Raw genomic sequence first — 12,168 nt, forward strand, 5'->3', positions numbered from 1 at the left:
CAGAGAACCTGCAGTTCTGATGTCCAAGAGCATGAGAAGCTAGGTGTCCCAACTCCAGAAGAGAGAGAGAGAGCAAATTCATCTTTCCTCTGCCTTTTCATTCTATCTGAGCCGTTAGCCAATTGGATGATGCCCATTCACACTGGGTGAGGGGTATATTAGTTTGTTCCCACGCTGCTAATAAATACATACCTGAGACTCAGTAATTTATAAATGAAAGAGGTTTAATGGACTCACAGTTCTACATGGCTAAGGCCTCACAATCATGGTGGAAGGCAAAGAAGGAGCAAAGGTATGTCTTACATGGTGGCAGACAAGAGAGTGTGTGCAGGGGAACTGCCCTTTATAAAACCATCAGATCTCGTGAGTCTTATTCACTGTCAGGAGAAAAGCATGGGAAAGACCCACACCCATGATTCAATTACCTCCCACCAGGTCCCTCCCACTACACGTGGAAATTATAGGAGCTACAACTCAAGATGAGATTTGAGTGGGGACACAGCCAAACCGTATCAGAGAGATTCCTCTTTACTCAGCTCACTGATTCAAATGCCAGTCTTTTCTGGAACACTCTGACAGACACAGCCAGAAATAATGCTTCACCAGCTATCTGGTTAGCCCTTAATCCAATCCTAAAATCAACCATCACACCAGTGAGAGCACAAGTCTGGCCAAGTGGCATTCACTCAGGAAAGTGTCTGGTATTCAACCAAGCTTGGTGAGCATCTGGTATGTGCAGGGTGTTGCAGGAAATATGGAGAAAAATCAGGCCTGTGGAGCATGGTGTGAATAGAACACCTAAAATAAGAATGCAGGTCCATAATCCCTTATCCAAAACACTTGGAGCTAGGTTTGTTTTGTGTGAATTCAGAACTGTTCAGATTCTAGAAAGGCCTACCAAATATCATATATTACCTAACACCCCACGTGAATATTTTGAGGTGATGTGTGTGAATATTCATACTAACTGAATGAATAATGTAAACAGTTTCATATCAGTTCAGATCATTTTGCTTCTAAATGAGTTATGAGTTAGGAAAATTTTCCTGGGAGCAAAGGAAGACCCACCTAGGAGGGGAAGAAAAAGGGGTTCTATCTGAAATATGATGAACGACTGGATCCATCTGACGCACCCTCTGGAGTCCCCTTGCACCCTGGAAAGAACACAGGTGTAGTGAACAGAGAGGTGTTAACCTTACTGGAACCCCTGGACTCCTACAGGTGGAGTATGAAAGGCCCATTTCTGAGTGTGGGGCCAAGGGATTTGCCTTTCTCCAGGGCTGCTGCAAGAAGTCTGTGTCCAGTGTTCCTGGGGCTGCTGGAGCTGAGGATCAGACTCCCCCATAGTCTCCCAGGCTCAGCCTTTCAGGGCAGCTCTGTGGCCAGTGTGTGCCTTCCCTCTTTGTAGCCTGTCTTCCATTGAAAAGACTCACCACCCCCACTAGCACAATCATACACCTGGCCCAATCAACAGAAGGCAAGTCCACATTTGGCCAGCTGTATAGCCTTTGCAAATGGGTGAGTATACTAAGTAATATATTCAAAATAAATCTTCATACCTAAGAATATATATTCTTATGAAAATATTCACCTAGTGCCCCTTAGTCTCCAGGAGCTGTGATAGCAACACATTGAATATTTTTTTTAACTTTGCATGATTTTTTTTTTTTTTAAAATGCTGTAATAGGCCTGGCACAGTGGTTCACACCTGTAATCCTAACACTTTGGGAGGCCAAGGTAGGCGGATCACTTGAGCCCAGGAGTTTGTGACCGGCTTGGGCAACATGGCAAAACTGTCTCTACAAAAAATACAAAAATTAGCTGAGTGTGGTGGCATGTGCCTACTTAGGAGACTGAGGTGGGAGGATCACTTGAGCCTGGGAGGCAGAGGTTGCAGTTAGCCAAGATCACCCCACTATACTCCAGCCTGGGCAACACAGCAAGACCTTGCCTGAAATACAAAAAAATAAAATACTGTAATATATGGAGACAGAATGAATACTATTCAATGAAAACTAAGCAGCTAATTGTGGAATTAACAATGGTGGCTGTACAACCTTGTGAACATACTAAAAACCACTCGATTTTACATTTTAAAAGGGTGAATTTTATGGTATATGGATTATCAATTTAAAAAAAAAACCTAAACAGTTGAAAGTTAACTGTGAAATGACTTTCAGCTCCACTGCAGTCCTATGGCCACAGCCTGAGACCTATCCCCACTGGAATCTCAAATGTAGAAATCTGAAACCAATGCCCCTCCCTCAGACCACGCCTCCTGATGAAAGACCTCTCAGTCTCCCTCCTGCTATATCTGCTGCACAGTTGTCTTCATTTTCTATTGGTGCTATAATGAATAAATCTAGTGGCTTAAAACAACACGCATGTATATTCTTACAGTTCCGGAGGCCGACGTCTGAAATCAGTTTCACTGAGCTCCGGTCAACATGTCAGCAGCTGGTTCCGTGCAGAGGCTTCTGGGGACAAACTGTCCCCTTGCCTTTCCAGTTTCTAGAAGCCACCCACATTCCTTGGTTCTGGCCCTTTCCTCTATCTTCAAAGCAGATCCCCTCCATCCCAAGGCCTTGTTTGTCACTGACCCTCCTGCTTCCCTCTTAGGAAGAATGTGATTCGCACTGAGCCCACCCAGATAATCCAGGATAACCTCCTTGTCTCAAGCTTTTAACTTAGTAACACCTACAAAGTCTGTTTTTGCCATGTAAGGTGACATTCGCAGGCTCCGGGATGAGGCTATGGACATCTTTAGGAGCCATGATCCAGTCTCCCACGGCCTTCCACTCCCTAGAAATTCTCTTTCCTCCCAGTCAGTCCCCTCTTGACATCAACTACCTTTCTTATCCACCCCAAAAAATGAGTTGAAAGAAACTGTTCTTTCTGGCATCTTCAATTCTCTCACACTCTTTTCCTTACATCACACCCACCTGGATACCCTCTCCTGGAACAATTCTATAATCTGCCTTCTCTGTTCTTATAATCAAGAAATCGGTCTTACCGGATAAAATCTCCCTTTTCCTGTGTAAAACCTGCAACTCCATCTCTGCTCCTAATCGTTTTCCCTCCCTTTGGGATTTCTCCAGAAATTATTGTTTAGATTCTCCATCTCTGCCCTTCATCTAGATCCTTTCCCTCAGAAATAAATATTTTCTCCTATCAAAAAGAAAAAGTGGCCAGGCGCAGTGGCTCAATTCTGTAATCCCAGCACTTTGGGAGGCTGAGGCAGGCGGATCAGTTGAGGTCAGGGGTTCGAGACCAGCCTGGCCAACATGGTGAAACCCTGTCTCTACTAAAACACAAAAATTAGTCAAGCATGGTGGTGCATGCTTGTAGTCCCAGCTACTCGGAAGGCTGAGACAGGATAATCGCTTGAACCCAGGAGGCAGAGGTTGCAGTGAGCTGAGATCATGCCACTGCACTCCAGCCTGGGCAATAGACTAAGACTCCATCTCAGAACAACAACAAAGAGAAACAAAAAAAGAAAAAATGAGGACTTCTTGTTCTGGGCTTGTTTCTCCCTGGCTAAGTATAATTAAAAATCCTAGACACAGTACAACAAATAAACCTAAGAGAACTACAAAGTGTTGAAGGAGGAAAGCAGACTAACAAGGACTTTAGGGTTTAAGGAATCTGTGTGAACAGGGTTCAGTTCTCTGGGTTTTCTTTTTATCTCCCATATATCCTGGACTTAGAACTGGAAAATCCTATAAATGGCAACAACCAACAAGCAAACACAATGTAAAAAGAAAAAAAGCCCCAGGAAAAGTCTGTTCTGTCTAGTCAAAGAACAGGATAAGGAGCAATCCCTGAAAACAAAAATGTTGATAATACTCCTCCTACCCCTATCAAACGCAAGGCACGGCCCCCTGCTTCCACAGTGTCAGTGAAGACCAAACAGAAGTCTGGGATTGCCCTCCACACTTGGTGGCAGCAAGTGACCCAGGACGAGGCTTCCCTCCCCACCTCCCAGCACTGTGTTGCTGGACTGAGCGTGGGGTTCTGCACTCCTTTCTCCGAATTACACAATCTTACTTGGATTTTGTAACATTTTCTTTTTGCTTTGACCACTGCTTCTTCTTGAAACATGCTCTTCCCTTGCTGTGTCCAGGAAACCACAGTATCCTGGGTTTCCCTCTCACTGAGCTTTTCACCCCCCACGCCTGGGATCGTCTTTTCCTACCCAATTATGTTTAGCCATTCTCTAGGGTTCTGATCTTTGCTCATTTCTTTATCCATGTGGCATGTTTTCTAAGTAGCCTGCCTTCCATTCCCCTAGATTTTTACTTACTTTAAGAAAAAAAGTCAAAAAAAGTAATAATCCTGGAAAATGAAAAAAAAAAAAAAGTCACATTCATTGAAGTGTAATTTACACATAGTTCACCCATTTTAGTGTTAAGTTCTATGAATTTTGACAAATATATACACTCTTATTACCACCATCATAATGAAGATAAAGAATATCTCCATCACCCCCAAAATGTTCCCTTATATTCTTTGTTGTCATCCTTTCCCCCACCTCCAGTCCTTGGCCAACCACTGGATCTGTTTTCTGTCCCTATAGTTTTGCCTTTGCCAGGAGATAATTTTCCTGTACACTTTTACATCTAACAATAAAGACAATGCCTTCACATTTATCTCTCTCTAATGTTAACCTTTCTTTTGAGCTTCAGACTCACCTCTCCGATATCTCCTGTTTGGGTCAGATTTAGGAGTTTTTCTTCATGCGTTGAGAAGGTTGAGTGATTCGAAAGTTACCCAACCTCTGTGAGTTTTAGTTTTATTCCATAAAAGAGGGTAATGGTACTTATTTTGCTATTTATTGGGGAGGTTAAATAAGATAAACGTCACCAAGGAGACTACAAGACTGGATGTACACAATAGATGCTCAATACATCATTAATATCGGCTGCTTTTGATGAAGTTTCATTTCCTCAAAGGGACCTCAAAGTTCCCCGGCCACCTTCAGATAATGAAGCACGGGGTTTCTGAGTCATAGACCCACTTGCTGGAGAGTTCAGGCCTCATCAGAGACTAGAAATCACTCTCCCCACTGGCCAGTGCTATGTGTTGCTACAACATGTCAGGTGAGAGGATGTGTAACTCTTCAGATAACTGCTCATCTGAATTCTCAGAGACTTTGCAGGACAATTGAGTCTTGCAACCAACCAATTACTTCATGTAATGAGAATGCCTCAGGATCTCTGGTTAGCTTCAAGTTTATGGGGCTGATTTATATCTGAAATGAAGATTGTTTCATTTCAGATTCCTTTTACTTAAAGGCAAAAATAAAGCACAATGTTATCTTGCAGCAGATACTGCTCCAATGATTATTCATAAGGCCTCCAGGGCATTTCTAGTAACGTGTGCATGAACCGCCTTGTTTCACACTGGATGGGTACAGGGAGAGGTGGCAGACCCACTCATTCCTACACGGTTCTGTATTCTCGGTCTCCATGTTTCCACGTACTGTGACCCAGTAGCAATGTGTAATACATTCTGGGAAGCCATGTGATACTTCAGTGGATGCTGCTTCTAATTTCTCTCTAGTTGAACTAAAAAAAAAAAAAAAAAAAAAAAAAATCCTTTAATAAAAGTAAACTGACAAGGATCACATTGTTCTCATTTCAAACACACAAAAAGGAATTAAAATGTTATGAAATATGCCAGGCCATTTTTACTAATCCCTTTACCTCCAGAGAAAGGGCTTGCAATTAGTGTTACATTAGAATCGTCATAGTTTAGCAATTTTTTTTTAATACTAGAAGGACTTCAGCTGATTTTATGCTACACATATACACTAAACATGCAGTTAGTGTAACCAAAAAAATTAAAATTACAATTGAGGTGCCACACAGTAAGTGAAAAAGGTTTAACGGTCTGTCTGGTCATAGAGCTAATAACCACTTTATGCAGAACGCAGTGAAACAAAGGTGCCTTTCTCAATAGCCAGAGTGCATTTGTGGCCAGCACTATTTTACTAAGGCCATATACAGCTGTACTTGGTTATAGGCACATTCGTTAAGTGAGACTATAAAAAACAGCTGTATTTGAGATCGCATAGACCTCTGCACATTTTCTCCCTGTGGCAGCCAATCAGAAATCTTGCTGACAGGCAAACTTGTACAGAACAAATGATCCTATTTAGATTAATTCCTTTTAATGCCTTACCCAAGCCTACTTTCCTGGTATATCATGTAGAGAGCAGGTCAGTTCCATTCAAAACCTAGAGATAGAAAATTCAAGCTTGATTAGTTGATAAAATATATGACTACACTGGTAGAGAACGTGGAGTGAGCCGGGCGCGGTGGCTCACGCCTGTAATCCCAGCACTTTGGGAGGCCGAGGCGGGCGGATCACAAGGTCAGGAAATCGAGACCACGGTGAAACCCCGTCTCTACTAAAAATACAAAAAATTAGCCGGGCGCGGTCGTGGGCGCCTGTAGTCCCAGCTACTCAGGAGGCTGAGCCAGGAGAATGGCGGGAACCTGGGAGGCGGAGCTTGCAGTGAGCCGAGATCGCGCCACTGCACTCCAGCCTGGGTGACAGAGCGAGACTCCGTCTCAAAACAAACAAACAAACAAACAAACAAACAAAAAAACAAACGAGAACGTGGAGTGCTCACTCTGTAAAAGTAAGGCTGGTGGGCTCTACCCCAGCTCAGAGTTGAGCCACAAGGCACTCTGGAATATGAGCGCCCAGGCAGGAAGCAGTCTAGGGAATTGGTTTTAGCTGTGGCTCTTTCCTTACTGTTTTGGTCTTCACTCTCCACCCAGAACCAGGATAACCTATACCCTTAGCCATGAAACTCTGAAATGCCGTTCCAGTCCCTGGTTCTGGGCTTTTGCCCATAGGATGTTAACCAGAGCCCCAAAGAGGACTGAAATGTGCTTACTTGGCTGGGCTGGCTTGCTCTCCTGCCTTTGCAATTGACATGAGAAGAACATACCCGGGTTGCCCACTGGGCCCACTAGAATAATGGGAGACCCACGGAGCAGGTGTGTGAGCTAGTCCAAGCCAAGATCAGCACAGCTGTCCAGCCAAGCCCTGCCTAGATGAGAGAAATAAATGCTTTCTGCTGCAGGCCATTAAGATTTTGCAATTTTGCAATTGTTTGTAATGTAGCAAAATGGTGGCCTCAGTTAACTGAAGCAGTCACCAAAACTGCCTGCCACTGCCTGCATCCCTTTTCCTGTCTGTCCCACAGGTCTCATTTATACAATGAAGGAGGGACTGGAGAACCTCTATTCCTACTAATGACAGCTGCAGACCAGGAATCCTGAGACGAAAACTGATCCAGACTCAAGGGTCTGAGATGTATTCAGGGCCTAGAAGGAGCTGAAGAAAACACTTCCATTGGTACTGAAGTGGGCAGGCAGGGGGCTTTGTCTCCAAAAATATCACCGTGCATGTGCCACAACCATGGAAAAAGTCAGCGACAGAAGGAGGGTCTGAAAAACCTGGGCCGCAGTATGTCCTGATAGCCAGCTCTCCAACAAACTTGTTTTTCTATTGGTTTAAACCCAGACAAATAAGCAAGTCAGAGACAGGACTGGAGAAAATGGAAATCTTTATTTTTAAACACTAGTACATTTTCAGGCTGTTTTAAAAAAGAAAAATCATGTTACATTAGTTCAAAACTATGCATCAAAGCATATTTATTTAAACTCTAATTTTACAAACACATAATGAAAGAAACATATATTTTATAAATATCTACTCAGAATATGTATTATGAAAAAAAGTGTTTAAAAATAACAGCCCCAGATCTCCCTCTTTAAATATATAAAATTCGCATACAATTCATAAGAATTCTTTCTCAAGAGCCAAAGTTTCATTTCACAAAGGCCAACAACTCAGTTCCCATCAGACACAATCAAAAGTAATAGGAATATTCAAAAATGTAAAAGTTCTGTACAAGGGAAATACAGATAGCACACGGGTAAATCTCATTAGCATACATGCCATTTGTGTTTTAAAAATGTTTTATAAAAACTGCAATTTGAAACAAATAAGTGAGAGTCCTTCCCTGACTGTGGAAAATATATAAATTATTGCCCTCCCCGCTGGGTACCGAGGCGCCACCTGCTGGAGCTGGAGAGAGAGGTCCCCATGTGTTTCCTGACAGGGGCCTAAGCCGCACAAGGGGACCCGCCTCCTCTGTGGCAGTGGCTTTTCCTAGTGGGTGATTCACTAGTATTTCCTTTCACTTAGAAAAATTCTTTGGGATCATAGAAGACAATTGCTCACAAGTGAAAGCAAGACTAGAGATGATTTCAGATTGCTGCATCCAATTAATAATGTGTATTTTGTATTTTTGGTGACCAAACTCTGGAACCCGATTTACCACTGTCAGAGACACACCCCGTCACCTATGCCAGCAAAACTCATGGCACAGCCCCAAGGTCGTCCCTTCATCTTCTCTCTTCCTACCCAAGCTGCTCTGTGGCCTGCAGCGATGTATGCAGACTACTGTCTCTTCTGGCACTTCTTCTGGAAAGAGCTCTTCAAAAACGTGCGGTACACAGGGTCGGCCACATATTCGTTCTTAAACCTGGAGCTCAGCACTCTTTGTCTTTTTCTCTCCCCTTGGATAATGTCTGCTCCATAAAATGTGTCTTCAAATCGCATGTCAGAGGCTGTGGACTAAAAGCAGCTGGTGTTACAGTGCAAAAGGGCACGGCATGTGATCTTCAGAAGACTGGACAAAGATCTGACTCGGTCAGCTGGGGTTAGGGTGTAGATGCCCCGGGCACCAGCTCACGCTAGAAGGGCCCCAGGCATGACTTTGGGCTTTCCCTCACCTCTCCCACCCAAAGTGGGGGGCTCCATTTAGCCCCACTTTATCCAGGATCTCCCCACCCTCCACCCTCAGGGACCTTCCCCAAACAAAAGCAAGATTAACGTCTCATTTTAAACTTCCCTCATTTTTCATCTCCCCTCTGGCTCTTGCCTAATGAGGTTTTCGACAAATGTCAACAGTCATCTCTAAGTTACCTTGACTCCTACTTAGCTTTGGGCCTCTGCCCCATCCCTTCCCTGAAACTGTTCTTACTGAATGAAGTCCTAGTTGCTAATTCCTGTGACACCTTCCTACCCCTAAACTGACTTGACTAGTCCGCCAACTAATTACTGCTTAAGGCTCTCTCTCTTCTCTGTCATTTTGTAAACCCATTCTCCTGCTTCTCCTTCTCTGGCTGCTCATTTTGATGTCTCAAGGGTTCCCTTTCTTAACTGTCTGCTCAACTACAATGCCCTAATGTTTGGCACTGGGCCTTCTCCTCTCCACTCCTGTTCCCCGGGCCTTGATGCCCACACCCCTGGCTTCAGTGTCTGCAGGAGATGCTCCCATCTCCTGCTCCAGCTCAGGCCTGTATAAGTGCATTTCCCCAGCAGGCATCACAAAGTCCTTGTCTCAGAGGCCCTTCAAATCAACCTGTCCTAAATTGAACTGGAAACCTTCCTTCTCCATTGCTGTCCTTCCTACATTCCATGAGAGGCACCACCATCCCCATGCACCCAGTTACACTGGCCAGAAACTCAAAGACACTGTAGACATTTCCCCACCGTGTCCAGGATTCCTCCTGCATGTACCTTGAAGCCCTTCAGCCTTTCTTGTTAATCCTTACTGACCCTATGGGGTAGGCCCTCACCTCTCCAAACCACTGCAATAAATGCTTTACCTCCAACCTGTTTCCCACAGTACCACTGGAAGAAAGCTCTCTAAAAACCCTCTTATTATAAGACTCTACATGGTCATATGCCCTTGCTTATAATTTCCCAACAGCCAACTGCCTTCAAGATGACATCCTCACTCCCTGGGCTAGACCTACATAACCTGGCCAGAAGCCTGACCCGTGCTCTCCTCAGATGACATCAGTTGCAGGTCCTGGCCATACTTGCCTGGCTCAGGGTCCCATGCTCCTCTGTCTTCGGACACACTGTTTCATTTTTGTGAAAGTTATTCTATTCTACTGTCTCTGCCCTCGGCAAGCTTAAGGGTCCTTCTGTGGGTCTCCTATGGCCCTGACACATCCACTCAGTAGGATGAGGGCAGTGGTCGAGGTAAGGGGCAAATAAGTTTCTCCCCATCAGGGGAACCCCATAAAGATGAGGATATTAGGGACTGTGCACCCAATTTTACATGTGTTCCCCACTGCAAACAACGTGCCTAGTACTCGACTGCTGTTCAGTAAGTGTTTGCTGAGTGAGGGCATGTGGCTTTTTCTGTGATAATCAGATAAAGCCTAAAGTCTATGGTAGGCACTATTTTTGCTTCCCAATTCCCTACTATCTTGCTTCCTAAAATGCACTGGCAGCTGTTTTCACTGAGGTGGATGACTTCTGATGACATCAACACACAGCACATTTCACTGTGCTGAGACTGCTTCCCCTGGCTGCTGGCAGAGGCGAAAGACGCTTTAGGACTCGAAAACACACAGTCCATGATAAAGAAGAGAAAAACAAGAAAACAGCTACAAGGAAGCCTGAAAACAAAAAATGTACCGAAGTGTAAAGCTGTTCATGTTTCCAGCCAGTTCATGGGACAGTTACTCGGGGTAAGAGGCCACCTCCACGGCTTCCCCCAGATACCATCTAGCTTCACTAGGGAAGAAAACTAAATCATTATGGGCTGGTTGGGTTCCCTCTGCCACTAGGAGAAAACACTTTTGTTTCATTCATTCTTGGCAAGATACTTCCTATGAGTAATCTTTCACTTTTGTAAGTGCTAAAGTTATCAAAGAAGAAAATAAAACATCTATGAAAGTGTTGCCACTGTGCAGAAGCAGCAAAAGTCAGCCTCTCATATACAATAATAAAAGCGATTTACCAGGAGCTCTAGCTAATTATGCACCGTTGCTATGGTTATTCTGTGAGACAATAAAAGGTAATGGGGCTGTTTCTGAAGTGAGTGGAGAAGAACCCCACACGATCACTGAGGTGGACTGCTGGCTCTTTTGAACAATTTCTCCCCCAGTCAGCGTGCATCTGGGTGAGCTGAAGTCATTAAAATACAAGACCTCCTGACAAGGGCTGCTAACCTCCATCCTTAAAAAACAAAAAAGACTTTTCTAACCATAAAATATCTTCCATTAATGAGTTTTCCAATTAGATTTGTTTTGCCAACTGGAAAAAAAATAGTAATCATGGACAGACTAACCAAGGGTCTGAGGGCTGTGTACCAACCTGAAGGAGAAGCAGGCTGGCTATGGCAAGACAATAAGGTGGCCAACAGGACTTAGTGACTGTGAGCCTTTGTTCCTGAAGATATTTTCTACTTGGCTCAGCGCTGCTCAGCATAGCAGGCTGCATTCAGAGTGTATGGATGTGATTTATATATTTTCATTGTTTTTTTTTTTTAATTAAAAATTTTCTCTGAGAATAAAAAAAATTGAATGTTGGTGAGCTTGTTCAGTGAAATAGACCTTAGAAAACCCAGGACCTGTGTTCAGAGACAGCCACAGGGGAAGGCATCCTGTGAAATCTTCTGTGAAACAAAGAAATTGTGATCACAGTATGAAAGCAACAAGCTTTCTTCTCATGTGATTAAGAAACAGTATTTGAAATCTACAAGACTCAGTTGGTAGGAGGCTTAGTCATACATGGGTTAGAAAATGAAAGACCTAAGAGACTTCAAGAGGCTACCTACTCTACTCCCCATCCTCTAAATCTCTAGGTGCTGAAAAAGGAAAAGAAAGGAGTGAGAGGAGCAGGGAGTAAGTAAGGGAAGAGGGGAGTCCAAGGAAGATAGGAATACAGAACGAGAGGAAGCTATCTCTAACATCTCGAAAAGGAAAGTTTTTCTCAAGAAATTTCAGGTCTCAGAACAGTGACAAGTCATCTAAAATTTTTAGGTCTTCACTAAGATTTGGCTGGTATTTTCACAACAGGAATATTTAATTTTTCCTTTGCTTGCCATTATTATCTAGTGGTTACTCTATCTACAGGTGTGTGGTCCCCTCTGAGCCATATTTCTCATTGAATGGGTAGCAATACAACCACTCCTCTTGACAATTTCACTTTGAAGGACTTTCGTCTGAAGGATGCAGCTGAGAGGAAAGTCAGTTACTCTGCTGTCAGGATCCCATCTGATGGGAAAAAAGCTGCATATACAACTGAACGTTTAAGGCAAGCTTGTCCAACCCATGGCTCGCA

At 43.8% G+C, this 12,168-nt stretch overlaps 1 protein-coding gene across 15 annotated transcripts in view; it reads right to left on the reverse strand.

Annotated features, from left to right (window-relative positions):
- Positions 1-7,565: 7,565 nt before the first annotated feature.
- KDM4C (lysine demethylase 4C) overlaps positions 7,566-12,168 on the reverse strand; it is a 417,412-nt gene continuing 412,809 nt past the window's right edge. For all 15 annotated transcript variants that reach the window (XR_012424704.1, XR_010581569.1, XR_010581570.1 and 12 more), the window contains one exon: positions 7,566-8,658. Coding sequence is in view for 9 of the 15 variants with exons in the window: in XM_074017509.1 (XP_073873610.1) it covers positions 8,482-8,658 (177 nt within the window). In the remaining 6 variants the exon portion in view is untranslated. The remainder of the gene's footprint in view (positions 8,659-12,168) is intronic.

The sequence above is a fragment of the Macaca fascicularis genome, chromosome 15, assembly GCF_037993035.2.
Source record: "Macaca fascicularis isolate 582-1 chromosome 15, T2T-MFA8v1.1".
Classification (NCBI taxonomy): domain Eukaryota; kingdom Metazoa; phylum Chordata; class Mammalia; order Primates; family Cercopithecidae; genus Macaca; species Macaca fascicularis.